This window comes from Eretmochelys imbricata, chromosome 10 (genome assembly GCF_965152235.1).
Source record: "Eretmochelys imbricata isolate rEreImb1 chromosome 10, rEreImb1.hap1, whole genome shotgun sequence".
In the NCBI taxonomy this organism is placed as follows: Eukaryota; Metazoa; Chordata; order Testudines; family Cheloniidae; genus Eretmochelys; species Eretmochelys imbricata.
This window is the reverse complement of record NC_135581.1, coordinates 30,204,161-30,226,067: the sequence shown is the minus strand read 5'-3', so window position 1 is coordinate 30,226,067 and position 21,907 is coordinate 30,204,161. Positions and strand designations below refer to the sequence as shown.

Sequence of the window (21,907 nt, the reverse complement as noted above, 5' to 3'; positions counted from 1 at the left end):
GCATTTTCATCAGGGAGCAGCTCAGTGTACAGCATTAGGCAGGGAAATGAATTTTAAAAATGGGCACCATTGAAAAACAAAAGATGCTAAATGTCAGTGGTAGAAGATTTAAACATTTTGATCACCCCCAGCAATGGTTATCTCCTGCAGACAGGTGCTGCTGTTCACAGGAAGCCTTTTCAGTTTCATATTTTCAAGAATCATATCTACATAGCTATAAACCGAACACAAATTTTGAGACATGATGCCTCAGTAGCTCATTTTTCAAGGAATGGAAATTAGAAATCCACCCATTATGGCATGAATCCTCTATTTTTAAATCGGATCTCCTCCACATAACTGGTACATTCGGTATTGAAGAGTTTCATAATGCTTAAAAAGTTGCAGAACTTTCCCAATTAACAGCAGCTTTTCTCTTTCACCTTCCAGTTGTGCTATCATATCAGAATATCTAGGAGCTTTTTGGCTCAGCTTTTCTGCCCTTTTCTAGTTTGTTTTTCCATGGCTTGTCCATATACTCAACAGACAAGCAATCTTATCCCAGTTCCATATATTATCAGCGTGATGGAATCAGACTGCCAGAGAGCTGTTCTCATTTACTACAGTCTCTGAGAGAATCAGCTTCAAAAACAACCTGTGGTGTGAGGCAGCTTTCTCCATCCACCTGCCTTAAAATCATAATTCCCCACTGCTTTTTAGAATGTTCATCTGTGCAGTTTTAAAGCCCGGAGTATTCCACTGATCTCATCATTCGTTGCTTTTTATTTTAAAGTCCCTGGTCTCTGCATCAAGGTTTTCTGATCAGCCATAACAAATAGCCTGTGTCTCCTGGATCTGTTTAGGACAGCAGGAAAATAGCAGAGTTTCCAGTCTCATGCTCATAGATGAATTTTCTTTTCTTTTCACTTCACATTTGGGTCTTACCCCTTTGCCTGTTCCTATTTGCTCTTTTTTCATGATGCAATGACCAGTTTACCATCTTAAGGCCTGGGTGGAGCAGCTTCCTTTCCACTAGCATGGGCCATTGTGTACAATGAGCCACTGAATCAGTCAGTGTGGTACTGCAAACGTTTCACAGATAGATGCTTTTCACATAGGACTTAATATAGAAGAGATCAGAAACTTCATGGCTGTTAGAGCAGGTAACTGTTGCTTAGAGGTTGCGGTTAGCACAGGTTTCACTGTGCAGGAAGCATGCTTACACACTTTCCACTTACTGCAAGCAGGTTCTTGCTCTAGAGTTTCCACCGTAGCCCTGAAGGGTGGAAGATCCCACAATGCTTTCCATTCTGGGCACCCTACAGAATCCTTTCCCTGGTCCTACATCCCCCTTCATACCCACCTTTGAGTTAGCACAATATAACGAGTGAAATCAGTGATTCTCAGACAACAGTCTACAGCCTAGAAATTGTCCAGGGAATCTTTCTTGGGAAGCATGAAACCCTTCACCCTATGAATCACTAGGGAGCTGGGCAGTGTTGGTCTATGAAAGCTAGCTAGCTCACTCTCTCACACATGTACACATGCAACAAGAATGTTGGGAAACAAGTCAATGAAGTCATTTAAGAAGCATTTCCCCCAGCTTCCTTCCAGATTTGAGCCCCTCAATTAAATCACTATTTCCACTAGTCTGTTCCTCAAAAACTTATTGGAGGGGGAACAAAACAAGGGGGCAAGGGGAGAGGAATCCACTGCACTTTCTCCTCCGAATTGCCTCTGATGTGTGTACCTACCCACTCTCCCCACCTCCTTCCCCATGCATACGTACACCAACTCTCTGCTCACTATTCTTTTGGTAGTGGAGGAGCAAGGTTTATACATCAGGGGAGACAGACACTGGGGACTGTTGGAGGCAAGGATTAAAGATCTATATAAAAGACTAAGGGATAAGGGCAAGCAGGCAAGGACTTAGAAAAGTCACAGACACACAATAAGAAAAAAAAGTCTGCATTCCTCTCCCTAGTTTGTCCCTTGTCTACATGCCATAGATTTATCTAATCTCTCCAAGGCAGGGACTAGTCCTCTTAAATGTCTGTAAAGCACCCAATGCTGTAGGGTACTATAAAAATAAAGCTACACCACAGAACAAAGGCATTCATAGCTACACATGCATGCCTCAAAAAACAATGACCTAGCATAAGTCCTCTCAAATGAGATATTAGGCTGTGATCTCATAGCTAAGGAAGGTCAAGTATCCAGATAAGAGTTTTCTGAGGCATAACATAAAATAAAATAAGTGCTAACCTTACTGAACGCTAGGTTCAAGCAACCTACCCACAGGAACCCTAACCCTAGGTCCAAGCACGCTACCCAAAGGAACTCTACAAGTACCCTAGGCATTATAACACTAACACTAGGGTGGGGAGCCCAACATATAGGAACCCTAAGACTAGCTCCACGGATCCTATCGACAGGAACCATACCCCAGCTCCTTGCACCCTGCTAATAGGAACCCTAACCCTAGCTCCAAGCACCCTAAACATGGGAACCCTAACTCTACCTACAAGTACCCTTCATATAGGAAAGCTAATGCTAGGGTTGGAAGCCCTACCAATAGGAACCCTAACCCTAGCTCAAAGTGCCCTACCCACAAACCGTAACCCTAAATCCACATCACCTACCCAAAGGAACGATAATCCTATTTCCAAGTCACAGAAACACAGGAACCCTATCCCTAGTTCCAAATAGCTTATCCAAAAGACCCTAATCTTAGAGTAGAGAGACGTAAAAGAACCCTATTCCTAGCTCCAAGTATCCTACCATAGAAACCATAACCCTAGCTTCAAGTGCCCTACTTGTAGGAACACTAAACCTATTTCTAAGTACTCTACCAATTGGAACCCTACCCATAGCTGGAAGTACCCTATGAACTGTAATGCTAATTCTAGCTTCAGGTACACTACAGATAGGAACCCTGGCCCTAACTCCAAGTACCATACCCACAGAAACCCTAACTCAAGCTCCAAGTACTCTACCCATTGTAACTTTATCCTTAGCTCAATGTACTCTACCCACAGGAAACCTAACTCAAGCTCCAAGGACCCTACCTGTAGGAACACTAATTCAAGGCAGAGAGCCTTACCCATAGAAACCCTAACCCTAGTGCCAAGTACACACCACCCCCAAGAACCCTAACCCTAGCACCAAGTACCCTACCCACAGGAACCCTAGCCTTAGGATGGGGATCCCTAACTATAGGAACCCCACCCTACCTGCAAGTACTGTACCTATAGGAACACCAACCCTACCCCCTGGGAACCCTAACCCTAGCTCCAAATACATGACTCATAGGAACCATATCCTTAGGTCCAAGTACTCTAGCTCACAAGAACCCTAATCCTAGTTCCAAGTACCTTATACACAGGACCCTAACCCTGGTGCCAAATACCCCCCCATAGGAACCCTAATGCTAGTGCAAAGTACCCCCATAGGAACCCTAACTCTAGCACCAAGTACCTTACCCATATGAACCCTAACGTTGGATCACGGAGACCTACTCATAAGAACCCTAATGCTAGCTCAAAGTACCCTATTCAAAGGAACCCTAACCTGAGCTCCAAGTACCCTACCCATAGGAAACATAACCCTAGCTCCAACTACCTGATCGGACCTTCAAAAGCCCAACCTTCACCACCAAGCCAACTCCAAATTAGTGTTTTCTGAATGCAAGATCACTGGTGAACATTCCAACCAGCTGCAGCAGAAAGCTCTACTATCCCAAGAACCCCCCTCGGGTCCAGGAAAGAGCAGTGGCAGAATTTAAGCTTTGGCATTACAGAAGGATATGGGGGTTGGTGAAATTACTAACACAGTTTTGCTAAGGCCATCATTTTTGTATCTTTCAAACAGTCTACATATTATACTTTTATCTTGGATTGCAAAATTTGTCTTTGATTTTTCTTTGGGTAACTCAGGTCAGGCAGTAAGCCCAGATGACCCTATACCTGATAAGGTTATTTAGTTTGTACATTGGTGCTTCAGAAAGATACTATGGGGTGCTCCAGCACGTTAACAATAAAATTTTGATAATACACTAATACCTAAGAATTTTTTTCCCAAGCTGTGAGGCTTGTGAGTTAAGTGAAAGAGCATAGTATTTATCAGGTAGTGGAGGTTGCAGTGTACTTTCCAGTATTTCACTGAAATGACTCCATGTCTATAGGGCAGTGGTTCCCAAACTTGTTCTGCCGCTTGTGCAGGGAAAGCCCCTGGCGGGCCGGGCCGGTTTGTTTACCTGCTGCGTCTGCAGGTTCGACCGATCGCGGCTCCCACTGGTCGCGGTTCACTGCTCCAGGCCAATGGGAGCTGCAGGAAGCGGCAGCCAGTACATCCCTCGGCCCGCGCCGCTTCCAGCAGCTCCCATTGGCCTGGAGCAGCGAACCGTGGCCAGCGGGAGCCGCGATCGGCCGAACCTGCAGACGCAGCAGGTAAACAAACCGGCCCGGTCCACCAGGGGCTTTCCCTGCACAAGTGGCGGAACAAGTTTGGGAACCAATGCTATAGGGAACAACACTGTTATAGCACATAGCTAATGTCTGTTTGCCAATGCTAATTGCAGACAGGCCAAGTTCCTCTTGTTGAGCAGCAGATCACGGCATACAAGACTATTTTGAATTGGATGAAGCACACCTTGGGTCTCTCACAGAGTTTGATTTTTATGGGATTCAGTCATGTCATTTGTCTGAGAAAGATGTTAGGGTTCTCCTTGCTTGCCTTACTTTGTGTTATTATTGTGGGGGTGCACTAAGCCTTCCTATGACAAATCTGTAGGCTTGGGAAATAAGATAGGCTGTGATTGTATGCCTATGAACACCGTTATATATCAGATGGATGAGGGAGCTTATCTATAACAATATTTTGAGAGAGAACTGCTTAATATTTTCCAGCAGAGCTTAGAGACCCCAGTCTACTTACAAGGTTTCCATTGCTGAGAAAAGGGTATATGGGACTTCACTTGGGATTTGGGGGATAGAAAGGAAAGACGTTTCAGAGTGTTATTTCTCTGCAGAATTAGAGCAATAGCTAATAATCTCCCAACTTCCAAAATGAACTCTAAGGTAGCCTGAAACATCTCACTCTCTTTCATGGAGCCAGTGAATGAGCTATATAATCAACAATGTGTGTATCTTAACTATTGAAACTACTTCAGAGCAAGGTGAAAGTACTAGATTACTACTGTAGACACTGATAAAGCCCCCATTGCTATGGTGTATGGGTTACTCGGGGGGAATATACCATCACTGTGCATGTGCAGAATTCATGTCCCCTGCAGATTTCTTTGTTTCTCCACAGAAAAATGACTTCTGATGGGGAAGCAAAGGGAAACTGCAAGAGCAGTCACGTGCCCCTCCCTGGCAGCACAGACAGGTCGGTTCGGGTGCCTAGAGCAGTCTGTAGAGAGGTAAATCACCGCCATAGGGGGAGGATGTGCAGTCATGCATGAGGGAGACAGACAGACACACACTCTGTTCCCCTCACTCGCTATTGCGGTATGCTCGTAGTGGAGGAGCAGGGCTTCAGGGTGTTTCTGAGGAGATAAGCATGGGGCAGGCTCTGTCCCCTCAGGCAGAGCAGAATGTAGCAGCCTGTCTGCTTAGTGACTTGTTCTCATTGTCTTTATGAATTCACCCAGGAGTATAAAACAGGTGTAAAAGTTTTAAGGCTTCTCTACATTGCCAGAGTGGTAATAAATGCTTATTGTCCTTTATTGATTAGAACTGGTCTAAGTTTTTGAACTGAAAAAATTTCCTATCAAAATGTGCTCCATGAACTGTTTGCTACTGATCTTTCTGGAGATGGTAAGTAGCCAATATAAATTGTGAGTTTGATTCCCCAGCCTTCACTTGCTCCTCAGTTGCCTATGATGTAACATGGATCACATGGCTGCACATATATGTTGACTAATAACTAAAAATAAAGGGTCAAACCTAGCTACATTACTATTAGACAAGGGGGTTTGGGGATTTCTTCCAATGCTCCTCACTCCCATTCTCCATTCACTGTGTTGTAGTCTAAATAAATTACCAAAATAATTGAAACCAGTGTAATTATATTGTTATTTTGACAAATGAAATATGCAAAATTTTAAAATCTTGTGTGCAGAATGCCCCCAGTAGTAGTGGGTGCACTTCACGGGCCTTAAGTTAAAATGCAAAAACATTTTAAAGTTTGGATCACTCCATTACTTGTTCTGTTCATTCCCTCTGAAGCACCTGTCATTGGCCACTGCCAGAAGACAGGATACTGGGCTAGATGGATCATTGGTCTCACCCAGTATGGACGTTCTTATGTTCTAACATTTCCTACATGCTAGAAAGACACCTTCCAGGAGCACTATTACTTTAAGGGCAGAGACAATGGAAACTTTACCAAGAGGCTAAATGCACGGAATAACATAATCAGCAGGAAACCTGTGAAAAGCTGGATGTCTGAATGCGACCAGGCTCAGGTTTATACATCTCTGGCCAAAGACAATTCTGCTATCTTTAACACCCTATCCTTGCTCACTGTAGCCTCGCCCTTGGGACAAGTTAGCGTTATCATTGCACATGAACACAAGCTTTGTGGTGGGCAAAGAATGAAGAGGCAGGCTCTTCTAAATTGGGCCCTAAGCCATTTAGGATCTTGGAGAACCTTGAATTTCACCTGAAAGTTTCACCAACAAGCACTGCAGAAGCAAGTCACAGGTATAACACGTTCCCACTCATCCACTCTGCTCAAAGACTGGGCTGTCATATTTTGCACCAGTGTTCATTTTTGAGTTGAGCAGCCTTCACACTTAATCCTAGGAAGGGCACACCGTGACCTCAAGATGACAAAGGCATGGAGATGACAATACTGCAGTCTTTCAGCTAGCATATGATGGAAAGGTGGCATTTCTGGCCACATTTGCCATCTGGGAATCTTGAGTAGAAAGGAGTCTATCAACAGCCTGAGATTGTAGACACTTTTGCCAACGGATAGGCAAATGTCCTCAACTGAGAGAGCACTGAGACTTCAACAGTTCCTCAAAATACTTTCCCCTGCCAGCCAGCATCTCCTCCATTGTGTATATATACCGAACATAAGCCAGAATGGCTTTTGTCCAGATCTCCATCTCTGCCAAATCAAGACAATATAAGCTGTAGAGCCAAGCGTCATTAGCATATGGATGATACTATAGCCAATCCCATCTCAAAAACTTAACAAGCAGACAAAACTGGGCATTAATTACACTAGAACAGTCCAGTACTAGGTCTTTGTATCCGCACACACAGTTTGATGGAGACTGATCGGGATGGGGGTGGGGTAGGGGAGGAGTTAACAGGAGTTTTGTTTTCAGCTGACTTACTAATATTTTTCAGGTTTATTATCTTCAGTCAGGGACCTATCTCCACCTAGATGCATCACTTTTTACTTTTGTATAGGTCTCACAGGGGTAGCCGTGTTAGTCTGTATCAGCAAAAACAAGGAGGAATCCTTGTGGCACCTTAGAGACTAGCAAATTTATTTGGGCATAAGCTTTCGTGGGCTACAACCCACTTCATCAGATGCATGGAGTGGAAAATACAGTAGGCAGGTATAAAAATACAGCACATGAAAACTGTTGGAAATGGGCTACATCCATCCTAATTGAATTGGCCATGTTAGCACTGACCCCCACTCGGTAAGGCAACTCCCATCTTTTCACAAGGATTCCTTGTTGTTTTTACTTTTGTATACTAATCTAAACAATTAAATAAGATAAAAGCGAACTATGGAGTAAATTACTTTATTTCTGCAACCATGAAATTTCTCCTTCCCAGCTTGCTGGAGTTTAAGGCAACTGGTTTAAGAATCTAATCTCAAATTTGGTTGTAAAATGAGAAAATTTTCCCATTTTTTGGCATAATCAAACAGATCTAAACATATGCATTCTCCACAAGGTCCAGTATGAGATAGAACAGAGCCATAGAAGGCATCCATTTCTTCTCTTGATTAGTGGACTATATAAGAAAATTGAGGTGGAAGGACAGTATTATTTTTGCTCCAACTTCAAGTTGCACACACCCATCAGTTAGGGTAAGCAGGATTTTAAAATCCTGTGATGATCCACCAGGAAATGATTACGTTTCACAGACTGTGTTTTTGTCTGTTCCAGTCTGCCACATGATAGGATTTTTCCTAACCTGAACTTCAGAATCATCTGATAAACCACTTTTATTTTGTAGCTTTGGCCTCCTAACTTGCTATCTGTCCACTAATCTTAAGTGGAACATTCCAGATATACGACCAGTTTTTCACAGGCTATCGTTTGGACAAAACAGCCCCCCAAAATCTACAACAAAATATTTTCCTATACTCCCAAAAACATGAGTTAGTTATAACGAAGAATTACAGTGATACAGGGGCAGGAATGAAAATACACACACTGACTACTAACAACTTTATGGCCTGATTAGTCAGGATTACTTGTGAGCTAAAGACACCATCTTCACATTATTTGAAAGCCAGCAGCCCCTATTTTATTGGTATGCAGCTTCATTTCTAGTCCTGGCTGGTTACATGACCTCAGTCCTTAAAGGGACAGTGAAGCTTTGACATTATGCTTTGAAAAAAATGACAATTAAAAAATAAAAGTTCCATTTCCTGATAGAGCATCCTGTTAATACCCATATCCTCACTTTTGTTTAATTCCTTCAAAAAAGTAAAGGGTTTTTCTACTTACTGGCATTCATAACGAGGTTCCCCCCCCAATTATCGTTTTCTCCCTTGCTAAATGATTACACAGGGAAATAGCGAAACTGACTAAAAATGACTTCAAATATAAAAAATAAACAACACATCAGGGTGGTAGTGGTGTTTCCTAACATTTCAGTTCCAGGAATCTTAAGTTATTTGTAGTAACAGCAGTTATGTAATTATCAGACTAGTGTGATTTTTCTCATTTTGGCATGTGCTTTTATCACAAATAGCTACTTCATAGAAAAATGTATACCACCCTATGTTGCACAGTCTTCCCAAATGCACAACAAGCAAATTTTATGCCATCAGACATCATAAAGTGTTCTCTTTATGAGTGACGGGAATAAAACCACTTTATGTTTATGGCAGGAGAAACAAGAGAGACCACAAACTATTCTTGAAAAATGGTGACAGTTACACTAACATTAACCCAGGCACACCTACGCCCATGCAAGTGATCAACTACCCAGAACTCTCTGTCAGAGCAGCACCTAAAATCAAAACATGCTTGAGAAGGTCTCTGCAACCGTCATACACCCACATGAAAAGCTACATCACAGAATAATAATTACATACAGATAATATAAGACAATCTGTCTCAGAGCTACATCTTATTATGCTAGCATAAAACTTTTCCAGGAAAGCCCTGTGATTTAAAGGCCAACATTGTCATCAGATGAAGAGAGCGTGTACATACTGATCTTCTGTCCCAAAAAACTTCACAAAGAAGCACTTCTTTCCACGGGGCTTCTTCAGGTCTTTAGGCGGATTAACGATCTGAGGAGCAAAGAGAGGAGACAAGTGTTGGTTAGAGAGACAGCAATAGAATTCTGTGGCTTTTTAAAGTTTTTGATCTATGCCTGCAAGAAATCTGCTTCAAAGATTCTTTGCTAAAAATATTTTTAAAGCAAAATGATGGTAAGGAGGGGCTTGTACTGGTAGCAAAGGTCTGCCTCCCAAGCACACAATCCATATATTTCTTTGATGCTAACTCCAGGCATAGTGCTGTGAGTAACAATCACCCTATCACATTATAGGCTTAGCCTGCTGTTCAGGAGATAAGATTGGACTTTTGTCACAGCTGTTGTGAATTCCATGATTTTCATGGTTCTTTTGTTTTAAATAATCATGACTTTGGCTGTTGCGAGGCTTTTGGACCTGAGAGAGAGGGCAGATGTGAGTAAAGATGAACAAACTTTACCGTAAGCTACAAAGTTATACCTGTGTTGCATGGGCTCAGGCACATTGCCCAGATGCACCAGTGGAATTTTAGTGAGGTTCCACTGGTCCAAAAGATCAGCAACATGAGGTTCTCCCTATCCCCTAGGAGTAAAGTATCTTTTTAAAATTTGAAAAGCCAGGCTGGGTTTATAGAGCTTTGCTCCCATAAGGCAACTATCGCCCAAGTCTTCAGTACAGAAAAGAGTGTTTTTCTCAGAGTTAAAATGCGAGTGTGGACAAGGTATTGGATATTAGGAAAAACTTTTTCACTAGGAGGGTGGTGAAGAACTGGAATGGGTTACCTAGGGAGGTGGCGGAATCGCTTTCCTTAGAGATTTTTAAGGTCAGGCTTGACAAAGCCCTGGCTGGGATGATTTAGTTCAGGACTGATCCTGCTTTGAGCAGGGGGTTGGACTAGATAACCTCCTGAGGTGCCTTCCAACCCTGAGATTCTATGATTCTAAGGTGGTTGTAGTTTTAATGCAAGTTACCAGAACAAGTTAAACCACAGACTTTCACATGAGTTAGCAGGTTGAGTTAAAATCTACAAATTACTTTGTTTTCTTTTGGATTTTAACTCAAGCTAACAAGTTAGGAATGCACTTTTTTTTCTCATGAAGACAACGCCTATATTGTTAGGTCAGCACATGTACCTACACTAAAAACAGAAAATAGAACACTCTGGGGCGGGGGGGGAGGGGTATATGAACAGTGCCTGCAATCTGACTTTAAACACAAAATCTTCTTTCCCCTATCTTGAACTTTTATCCACAATCACCCAGTGTCTTCCCCCAAAGAACATGACAAAACTGTAACTTTAAGTATTAGTTTGGGAATTTGGACTTTCCTCTCCTGTTTATTACTTAAGACAGTGCATGTAGTCAATTTAGCCAATTTATTGTGAGAGAAGAGAAACCTGTCTTGCAGAAAGCAATAGGGATTAAATTGCTACGACTGGGAAATACAATCAGTTCCAGATTCTGACAATTTGGTTTGTACTGCTTTTCATTCCATCTGAACTAACAGCTGCTACTGACAGACTGAACTTCTGAGTCAAGTAAATCCCTGATGAATAATCTGGTTCACAATTAAGGCCAAAGAGCTTCTTAGCTAAAAATTAAAGAAGAAAACTATAAGAATCTTAAATCTTCACTGGAATTGTTTTCATGAACTGCTCCCTTCAGGACAGAAGCAGACTCACCTTTCCTGGCCAAGGAGGATACCGGCCCAGCTTCCCCCTAAGAAAAAATGAAAAGGTCAGCCACTAGCAACAGAAAGACAGTTGCTCCACTTCTACCTGCTTCTACTGCAATTTATTTTCAAAAGTTAGAGCTTACACAATATAAGCCACAAAGCCTACCAGGACAGAACAAAACTGTTCAGCTTGGAAGAGCACTCACCAATGCTCCCAAGTGCCATGTGAGCAGATGCCTGTGGCCATGCTGACCCCCAGTGAAGTCTGCATGGGTACAGGGGACCACCCACATGGGTAATGTACCTCATTACAGGATCAGGGCCTAAGTCATTAAGAACAGAGGTGGTAAAGCTAGCACCTGGAAGATCAGTACTAAAGCTCTTAGTACTTTGGTAAGACTGAATGACATTTCTTTCCTCCCTTACAAATGACTAGTTTAATTTCCTGCATCAATACGAAATCCAGAGTTTGTATTGATAACTTAAGACTTTTCAGGACAGAAAAAGTCTAATAAGCGTCATATGTTTCCAATTCAGGTAGCTGTGATTCCAAAAATGTACTATTTTATAATTTAAGATAGTAATTCCTATATCAAAGGTTGCAAGGTTACTTCCATTATCACTCTTTTTTCAGCCACTCATCATGCTACTAAGATTTGTGAAAAAAGAAAAGGAGTACTAGTGGCACCTTAGAGACTAAACAATTTATTTCGTATTGATGCAGGCAATTAAACTAGTCATTTGTATGGGAGCAAAGAAATGTCATTCAGTCTTACCAAAGTACTAAGAGCTTTAGTACTGATCTTCCAGGTGCTAGCTTAGTCTCTAAGGTGCCACTAGTACTCCTTTTCTTTTTGCGAATACAGACTAACACAGCTGCTACTCTGAAACCTAAGATTTGTGAAACATACTGCAGGCCCACTAGAAACACAGAAAAGTTTATTTCCTGCCTTTGCAAGTTTCATCACAAAGTCTAAGCCAAACCATTTCCTCACAGAAAGGGGTGGGGGAAAAGAGAGAATTGGTGTCAGCATGAAAGCATAGTCTTCCTACCCCTGTCATTCACACAACTACAAATATTCACAAAACCTTATCTGGCATCAGTCACTGTCTTGCATGAGACTGGCAGAGAATCCTTAGCGCCTGCCAGTTCCTGAACTAAAATTTTCAGCAAGTAGCATGTCAACATCCATGAGGTGAGGATTCCACAGAGAGGGCAAGCTGGTAATGGCAGAAACACTGCTTAGAAGGACACTAACCATGACTTTCTTTTACTGTTGCATCCATCAATTCTCCTTTTATCAAGGTTTTTCTCCTTTCCCATCTCCCTCCAAGTCTTATGGCTATAGTTCTTTTTGGGCAGGCCTAGCAGCTGTGCCTTGTCTACATGGCCACGTATGAAACTCAAGCTGGATGATCTGCATTCAGAAACATCACTAACAGCAGTGCACTCCCAAAACACTCATTTGAAACAAGTTCAGCTAAAGGAATCAACCTTTACTTACTTTGCTATATAAATTAGACAAACTTCACACCACTGTCAATGTTTCGGATGAGAAACTGCAGTTGTCAGCCTGGACCACGCACTTCTTTTTATCTGGGATATAAATATAAATGCATACACTTGCGTGTTGGGGATTAGCTATTTGTTGCAGGCCCTCGTGTGAGGTCTAACCCGCCATTCAATGCAATCTAGAAGCACAGTGAAGCCTGAACACTTTAGGAGCAGTGCTAACAAGCTTTGAAGGAGGCCTCATCAGTCCTCCTGAGCTGGAAGTATAAAGACCATGACTCTTCAATTGCGCTTGGGGATAAAGCATGGGTGACAGGGGAAAGTTGCTCCTGTGAGCTCCAACAGGGATAGCCCAACCTGGAAAAAAAAAATCCCATGCCTATATTGTGTTGCTTATCACATAAATCACTCCCTATAAGCAACACCCAGATCTTAATGATCACCCCTTCCTTGCTCTGCTCACAACCCCCAGGTGACTCCTGTATATCCAGCACCATCCACCAAGCAATCAACCCATTGCCTCATTCCCCTACCTTTTCTGATCTCTAGATGGTTGCCTCACCCGGTCTTCCAGTTCCAAAAATGCTAAGGCAATTATTCTCTATCCCTTTTACTCCTAAAGACTCCCAGGTAACAGCACATTACCCACCGCACAGGCAAAGCCTACCCCACATTTCACTCTGAAATAGAGACCCATTGCTCTGTACCCCACCCTGTCCTCAACCCAATACCTCCTGACCAATTGGGGCTCTGATCCTATTCTGGCCCCCCCGAAGCCCATATAACTCCCTCATCAACTCTCTGCCCCCAGTGATGTGTAGGCAACAGGCCAGTGCCCTGCACCATCTCTGACACCGCTCTAAACTGACACCTCCTGTGCAAGTGCCCCAGCTCTCACCCTGCTTTCTGCCCTGACCTGTCCAGAACAACAGCCCGGGCCCCTTCACATGGGGAAGGCGGGGCTTGCTCCCACCCCTACGACAACGCTTCAGGGTGAGAGAGCCCGGCCTACCCCACCCCGGGCGCCTACCCTCACCGGTCCCACCTATACCCTCCCCTCTAACCCTACGTCTACCCGCTAACGCTACAGACAGCCCGGCAACGCCCCCGCCCCGGTCCCACCCAGCCCCCGGTCTCCTAATCCGGCCCCCGCTCTCAACCTGCGCTCCGGTATCCCCCTGGCCCCCACCCCCTGCAGGGCTAGCTCCCGCCAACCCCCGCGCCCGCTGCCCCAGCCTCCCGGCCCCCACACTCACCACACCAAGTCTCCGAGCCGCAGACTCACAGCCGCCATCTTACCGACTCAACCAGCAGCAGCACGGCGCAGGGGCTGCCGGGACGGGCCGGGGGGGCACCACCCACGCCGCGGCCAGCCTCAGCGGAGGGGGCGGTGCCACCGGGATAGGGCAGGCCGCGTCACGTGATCCGGGCGCGCGGTCACCGCGCCGCTCCTTGCGCGCGTGACTGCCCTTTCCTCTCCCATTGGGCTCGGGAGTGTCACGTGACTCTACCCGGCCACCTCAGCGCGGGGTAGCGCCTCCGGCACGTGATACGGGAGCAGGGAACGGATCCGGCCTGGAGGCCTGCCGAGGCGGCCAAGCTTGGAGCGGGGGTGAGTCCGAGCCCGAGCGGGGCAGAGCCTGGCGCACTGGCACCTCCCCCGGGTCGCGGCGTGACGGGGCCACGCCTCGTCCGCTTCCCGCCGGGGGCGGCGCAGGGTAGCCGGCCCCGGCCCCTCTCCTGGCCGCCCCCGGGCTCACCAGCTGCAGGGGATGCTGGTGCCGCCCCTAGAGCCGCTGTTTCCCTTTCTTTCCGCCCCCCGTTGCCTTTCTCTGGGCTCTATGGGGGTACCTAGCCTGAAGGGCCTCCCTCCCCCGGGCAGTCTGGGGTCTCCTTCCCTTGGGCTTGGATCCGATACAGGCACGGCCTGAAGGGGTGTCCCCGTTCCCTGGGGCTGCAGAGGGCAGCTGGGCCATAGGCTCCCCCATTCCCTGGGGGCTGGGTGGAGCATGTGAGGCGACAGCTGGTATTTCCCCCAGGGGGTTTGTGGCGCGTTGGGTTTGTGGCCCGGACGCTCTCTGGGGATCGGCTTCTGAGCCGGGTACCTGTTGTCACGGAGCTGATTTTTTTGAGGCTTTTTCCTGAGCCGGGGTGTTATTTTAAATCTCGCTTATTTGAGCTGGATTGGGGGTGGGGGAGGGTGTTTTCCCCTCAAAAAAAAAATCCTTTTGGTTTTAAGGTGGATCTTTATTTTCCTTTCCAGTCAGAAATGTGAAGAAGCCTCTTTGGGATGCAGTCTCGTGAGTGCTGATCTTTGGGCATGGACCAGGCATCTGACAGTAGCAAGCATGTGTATGTGCACAGTGCAGAGGAGAAGCGGGTATATTTGGCTCTCCTTGCCTTTTGATATCTGCCATCGAGGGCAAAGCTCTGATGCAACGTGGCACAGTCCAGACCAGTGTTTGTGACAAAGGAGCGTTCAGTCATTAAAACTGTTTTTTCTGGAGGTTGCACTGTGCACCAGATTATTGTTTTCCTTTCTCTCCACCCTGTAGAAATGGAGTTTTGCAGCATTAAAGCGGTAACGTTACAGATGGATAGACATTAAAATGTAGGGAACTGCAAACTTCAGAGGTATTTCTGCTCTGAGAATCAGCCTTTCTCTGATGAATGCAGCAAGCTTTGAGAGGCCAGTCTTTGCCATTCCTTATAGAAACATCTAACTCCAATAATCTTTTCTGCCTCCAATGTGCTCCTGTGTCCTTAAACATCTCTGTGTTTGTCCTTGCAATTGCAGTCCCCATGTATGCACACGTACAAGGTTTCACCAGAACTTCTCTGAACTAATGGAAACCATGCCATGAGACCTGTTAAGACTTGATAATAGCCATGACGGAGCCCCACAGGGTTCAGTTCACCTCTTTGCCAAGTCCACTAAGCAACACTTTCTTGAAGAAGCCTCGTAAAGAGGATGTTGCAGGAGCAGAGCAGCCCCAGGACTCAGCTGCAGCAGCAGTTCGCATCACACTCACCCTATTTGAGCCAGATCACAAACGGTGCCCAGAGTTCTTCTACCCAGAGCTTCTGAAGAATACTCGAGGGAAAGTGAAAGGTGTCTCCTCAGGAGACAAGGTGAGCATCTAATAACGTACTCTTTTCAACTAAAGATTTCAGATTGCTTCATAATATTAATTCTTGGGGCTCTCTTGGGAGTTGGATATGTTTTATCCCTATTTTAAGGATGGGGAAGGAAACTGAGGCACAGAGGTGAAATGACTTGTCCATGATCACACACCAACTTGGTGATAGAACTGGAAATAGAAACCAGGATGACTTACTGTTGGACAGCACTCCCTTTATATTTTTTCCTTATTAGAATTTCCTTTGAAATGGATAAAACGCTGTTTGGAAAGCACAACAGACAATGTCCTATAATGATGATTTGACTTGATCCAGACTGACTGCAGTGCTTTTTTGGTACCTGGATTGCTTGAAACATGAATATCCTTAAAAGAACATTCAAAGTAGATCCTCTCCATACAGCTTGTACAGTGGGAGTCTGCAGAGAGACGGACTCATACTGTACACAGATATTTCAATTTGAGCATTCTCTGATTCCTGCTTTGTGCATAAGTTGCTGTCAGTCAGCACCTGAGAAATTCACTTGCCAATAGTGAGTAGGAAACTTTTTCCATAAGAGGGCTCACCAGTCGGTTTCAGCAGAAACTAAACTTTAATTTTAAAGACTAATTTAAATGCAAAGTGCTTCAAAATTAAAACAGACCTCCTTTGTAAAGCACTTTGAGATCTAAAAGACAAAAAGTGCCCTGCAAGAGCTAGAATTGTTGTTAATTTGATCTGTACAAATATTGATTTCCTCAGTCTGCAATGGATGTGTCCAGTGGTACTGCTGGTAACATCCTGTTGCTTGGGAAAACTAACAAGTTCTAGTCAGTTTCATGTCTGCTGTCCAGAACCATCTGGGCAGTCAACTGATGGTTTCATGTGGCTGCTTGAGAAAGCTCGGAGGACCAGCAGTGGCAGGCACTGGGGCTATTTACATGTTAGGATGACCTGAAGAACAGAAGCCGTGGGGAGGCAGAGTGGGGAGAACATATGCGTCTGTGTGGGTGACAGCCAGGACTCTGTGGGGATGTAACAAGTTGGAGAAGAGAACAAGAGCAAATTCCTTCCTTCTAGCTGCTGGAGGGAGAAAATGAGCATTCAGATTAGTCAGCTGCTAGCCAGCAGTAATACAAAAGATGAAATCCATGAGCAGAGACCTGGAATTAATCCCAGCACCCCCTTTCCCCTTTTTCTCTGTAACTGTCCATGAAGGCTTGGGTTTCTCATGAAACCTCAATGAAAGGTGATAGAAGGCTTACTTCACCTTTTTGGCCTCTCTCTTTTTGGCTAGTAATTTGACATCTTGGCCAATGGGTGTCTGGTTAAATTTTTCAATCCTTGTGTATATTCTCTGTTGCTGGTTATTCCTTGCATCCTGAGAACCCCTAACATGGTTCTCTCATTGTGCAAAGAGCTGCAGTAGTATATCCATTGAAAACAGCTCTTCAGCATGTTGAAGGTGGTTTGTGTAAGCTTCTTTCCAGAGGCTCCGCTCATGGTGGGACTTCTCAGTCAGACAGTGTGATGGAGTCGATTCTTATGTTTGCCTTTGCTCATTTTCACAGAAGAAAGACCTTGGTGATCCCTTCAATGATGAAGAAAAGGAAAGACACAAAGTGGAAGCTCTTGCTAGGAAGTTTGAAGAGAAATACGTATGTGTTTTATCCTCCTACTACACTCTCTTCTACCAGAATGAGTAATTCTGTTAGCTTATTTCCACTCCAACCTCTTGCCTCTCTGCTAAACGTATTTCATTAGGAATAAAGGCCGTTGGTTCTTATGCCCTATTTCTGGTGAGATCCTTTATCCAGCTGGAAAATAACTTTCTCTGATTGTCTCAGTCCGATCATCCATTAGTAAAGACAAATTTTGGCCAATAAGTGAAGGCTTCTTATTTTCACTTGTTAGTTACATGTGCCATCAACTAATGCAGTGTGTAAACTTTTTTTTTAAAGGAAAAATGGCCTTTGTTTGTGAATATAACCTTCCTAAGATGAAATGAGCGTGAAAGAATGTAATGCTATCTATTAAGTCTGTACATATGCATTTCTGGCGCCTCTGCTGCTGTACAGGACTTTGCCAAGTTGCACCAGAGTGTGGAAAAATAACCTGTCTTGTCAGTTTCACCGCTCATTTTATTTTTTTTACACATGATGTCTAGGCCAGGAGGTCCCAACAGTTAAACTGACAAGAATTAGGTTTCAATTTCATTGTGTTATTGCTTGGGAAAGCTTTCAGCATTGTTTGGAGGGTAGATACTTCTACTATTTTCTGGAGAGGGATATTAATAAAATGGAGACTAGGGAGCGGTAGAGTAGCATGGGCTCCCCTGTTTTCCTGCAGTCAGAAGGCTAGGTTAAAATAGCTCTGCTATTCTTAATTAAATAAATTCAGAAATTCTTTGCATTTCTTTAACATGCTATTCACTCAATCATCCAGATGGTGGTAAAATAAGTCATCATCAGAAATAGCCCTGCACCTCTCAATAAACAATTCTCCTGTCTTTTCAGTTGGTGGATATGCCTTAGATGTTAAGGTTAAAGAGGTCCATGACAATAACAAGCAGGGCTCAAACAGTATGTTCACCCAGGGCAAGTGAGAATTCTCCTGGTAGAGTGCTATCAAATTCTTTTGAATCTAAGCTTTCATTTAAAAAGAAAAAAAAAAAAAAAACTTAGCCTTTATGGTGGTAAAAGCCACTTTCCAAATGTTAAACCATGTGTAAAATGATGCTGTGCTGTCATCTTAAATCTTCAGACAGCTTCAGAGCTTCTGTTGCTGCTCAGAACTTTGCCAAACTGCAACCAGAGTGGTGCCAGTCTTCACTGCTGCTCTACTGAATCCTATGGACAACAGTGAAATTGACAAGAATTGGGTCAATTCACTGTGGTGTTGCTTGCGGGGATGCTAATGGTTCTTCTCTTGAGGATTTTTTTGTGGGGGTAAGGCTTCAAATTTATCAGGCACTTACTAGTTAGAGGCTAATGTGAAAGACAAAGGCTCCAGAGTCCAGGGATATCCGCTCAGTAGGGATCCCAGTGCTATCTCCTTTCCTATCACTTGGACTCTCACCTGGGCATTGCCTCTATACAGTAATGCCCTGCTGTGGTCAGAAACTTGAGTCCTCTGGTTATTGGGTGCCTGGTGTGGGTGTCTGTAGGGGTGTGAGTGGCTAGACATGAGGAAGAGATTGATGAGACGTTCCGAAAGAAATATGGTATTAGATTTTTAGGGATTGAGGTGGGAGAAGAAAGGCAGGAGGAAATATGGGAGAGGCAGGGATGGCATGGTATTTACTAGGGATGGCATGGTTTTTACCGGGTAAAATTATGATTTTTACTTGCCTAGGAAAAACTTGTTAGTCCCAGTTTAAGGCCTTTTCTATTTTAAAAACGGTTTTGTTAATGACACCACATTACACTTAGTTTGAGTTACCTATTCCAGCTGTAGTTACATAAGGCAGTAGATTGAGAGGTTAATTTAGGGTTGTACAAATACAAAGTAAAACTGCAGTGGTCATAAGCTGAATATATGTAATTGTAATAATGACCAATATAAAATCTGTATACATTTTGGTATTTTCTCAAGAAAATTACACATCATGACTCATTTGAGTTTTCAATATTTTATGAAGAAAAGTTGAAAACATTTGATTATATGAAAACGACAGTGCAGATTTGTAAGCTTGAAACATTAAGCCATCAAAAGCACACAGAGTTTCAGGCTACCAGTCCAGGTCCATTGGCCACAAAGTGTCCTGTAGCAGAAGACCAGCTTTGATATAGTGGATAGACTGAGCCTATTCCTCAGTTTTGAAAGGATGTATCCAACGCTTGAAAAGATTCATTCTATGCTTGCTGAACACCGATGCAATTATTTTCCCCAGTTTCCTGGTTTAAACTGGGTTTAAGCCCAGTATTTACCAGCTCCCTGTCCTAAAGTAGTTTTTCCTGGGAAATTGCCAGCTCTGGGGAGAGGAGGTAGACACCACAATAACACGGGATGGAAGAGAGGGAGGAAAAAACGATAGGGAAGCGGGAGACACTAAAGACCACACAAGAAAATGTACAGCATGATCTGTCATAAGAAAAGAAGGTTTAAGAAAAGCAAGGGCTGCCGGTAAGTAGGGTTGGCCAGATAGTGTTATAGTTCAGGGCAACTGCACTTATATTTCCCCTCAGTGGTCCAGCAAGGGCACCCACTCTTGGCTTCCAGCACCCCAACCATTTTTTGGAGGAGTCCTGTGTCCCTCTTCCTTCTGACTGGGGTATGTCCAGGTTGCACATTTCCCTACCTCCACTGTGTTTCCCTGAACTGACAGGTTGCCCAGGGTCACCGGTTTGCTTTCTTTTCAGAGACCGTTAACAGGTGTAATTGCTAGTTACAAGGTATCACACAGCACTTCCTATGCAAGCCTACTTTGTTCATAAGATAAAAAGCATTACAGAGAAAGCATATTAAAAGCAATAAAAGAGCCTACCTGTATGCTGATAAGCCAACAGAATTAACTCCAGCCCTAACATGGCTTCTGGCACCAACTGTCCTTCAAACCCCGTTCAAGGGGGATTCCTTGTGGTGACCAGTTCATCACAACGTCAGGTCAGAACAAACATGTTCATAGCGTGTTCGGTTCATCCTTTATACAGTTCAGGGGTCTTTGATCTGTAGTTTCCAATGCATCTGTCTCTCAGTAGATATCTTCAAAAAGTTGGCTTGGAGGGGAGAATTTACATTCCCTCATCCCAGTGGGCTTCCTAGGAAATCCATTTCACACTTTCCAAAAAGACCTTTGAAGTACCTATTACCTTTCAGAGATTGCATTAATCTTGTTTGTTAAAGCAGTTCCATATAATCCCATAATAGTACATAAACATTTTAATTTCTAATACAATGTATTCCAAAGATGTTAAACTTAATTCAATAAAGTTTAACTTACTTTATTGAGGTTTGTCCAGGATACTGTCAGTCTGTCACAGATAGTACCTGGCAAACATCACTCAACAAATGTAATTGAGTATAAAGTGAATAATTTATTCAATTAATAAGTTTTGCGGTATCTGATGAGCTCTGTAGTTGATGAAATACCCTTCAAAGAATGTATTTGATGAATACTGGTAAATATCGTTTTCTGCTGTTCCACCAGCCCTAGTATCAAATTGTATTTTTTTAAATTAGAAATTGAACGGACAATATGTTAAATTAAATACATTGCACGGTAAACATTACATAGATATTCATAGATCTTAAGGCCAGAACAGATCATAATGATCATCTAGGCTGGAGGTTCCCAAATGTTTTTGCTGCGTGCTCCCCCCACCCCCAGGAGATTCATGTCTTGTGTCCTGAGAAATGGTATTTCCACGGATGCCTGGGCTTTGGGAGCCCATCCTGGCTGGGGTGCCCCACTGCTCCCCAGCTGTAAGCATCTGAGCAGGACACAGACACCTGGGCTGTACCTCTACCCTGGGACCCCCACAGAATCACTCACAGGCTACAGGGTCCTCTGGCCCTGGTGCAATCCCCAGCGTGCATGCGCAAGAGCCTGTCTGGGCAGGGAGGAACTACCTCCAGAGGGGGCGCCTGCACATCACCCTCTGTAGAGGCGAGTGAGCTGGAATGGGGACCCTCCTGCCAAGGGAGAGGTCATGCACCCTTGCTGCTCCTCCCTCCCTTTTTCATCTTCCAGCATGGCAGTGAGAGCGGCAGCTGGCGACTCAGCTTGTGAGAGGAATTCTTACTTTATCAACAATACTCTGAAGAAACAAGAAAAGTTCTTAACCAGTTAGGTCCTTGCGCTGCCCCCCTCCGCTCCCTAATAACCTCCTGGGGCGTGCCCCACAGTTTGAAAACTGATCATGCAAGCTGACCCGCATAAAAAGGCTTGAGAATTTCACTCTGGAATTCCTGTGTTGAACTAGAGCAGATCTTTTAGAAAGACACCTAATCTTGGTTTGAAGACATGATGTGGTAGAGAATCCCACCATCTTCTTTGGTAACTTGTTCCAGTGGTTAATCTGTTCTAAGGGGGTGGCTTTAGTGGCATGGCCTAGGGAGGAAGCACGGGTTTTTTATCACTTTGGGTTGGGCTTTTAGGTGTTGAGTGCCTTTTTAAAGACTGGTACTAAGGTCTCTGTCTGCCTTTCTTGTATT

General features: G+C 44.2%; 2 protein-coding genes across 9 annotated transcripts in view; one reads left to right on the top strand and one right to left on the bottom strand.

The window, feature by feature from the left end:
• The window catches only part of GLYR1 (glyoxylate reductase 1 homolog), a 33,087-nt gene extending 19,123 nt beyond the window's left edge, over positions 1-13,964 (bottom strand). For 3 of the 5 annotated variants that reach the window (XM_077829174.1, XM_077829175.1, XM_077829176.1), the window contains exons 1-3: positions 13,888-13,960; positions 11,126-11,162; positions 9,401-9,480 (exon numbers count right to left, since the gene is read on the bottom strand). In XM_077829174.1, coding sequence (XP_077685300.1) covers positions 9,401-9,480; positions 11,126-11,162; positions 13,888-13,925 — 155 coding nt within the window. In that variant the 5' untranslated portion in view covers positions 13,926-13,960. Of the gene's footprint in view, positions 1-9,400; positions 9,481-11,125; positions 11,163-12,623; positions 12,716-13,887 lie in introns of all 5 variants that reach the window. The other 2 variants (XM_077829177.1, XM_077829179.1) reach the window with 2 other exon arrangements.
• Positions 13,965-14,156: 192 nt separating this feature from the next.
• The window catches only part of UBN1 (ubinuclein 1), a 34,828-nt gene continuing 27,077 nt past the window's right edge, over positions 14,157-21,907 (top strand). For 3 of the 4 annotated variants that reach the window (XM_077827472.1, XM_077827473.1, XM_077827470.1), the window contains exons 1-3: positions 14,167-14,243; positions 14,895-15,763; positions 17,323-17,409. In XM_077827472.1, the coding sequence (XP_077683598.1) occupies positions 15,521-15,763; positions 17,323-17,409 (330 nt within the window). In that variant the 5' untranslated portion in view covers positions 14,167-14,243; positions 14,895-15,520. Of the gene's footprint in view, positions 14,244-14,894; positions 15,764-17,322; positions 17,410-21,907 lie in introns of all 4 variants that reach the window. The other variant, XM_077827471.1, reaches the window with a different exon arrangement.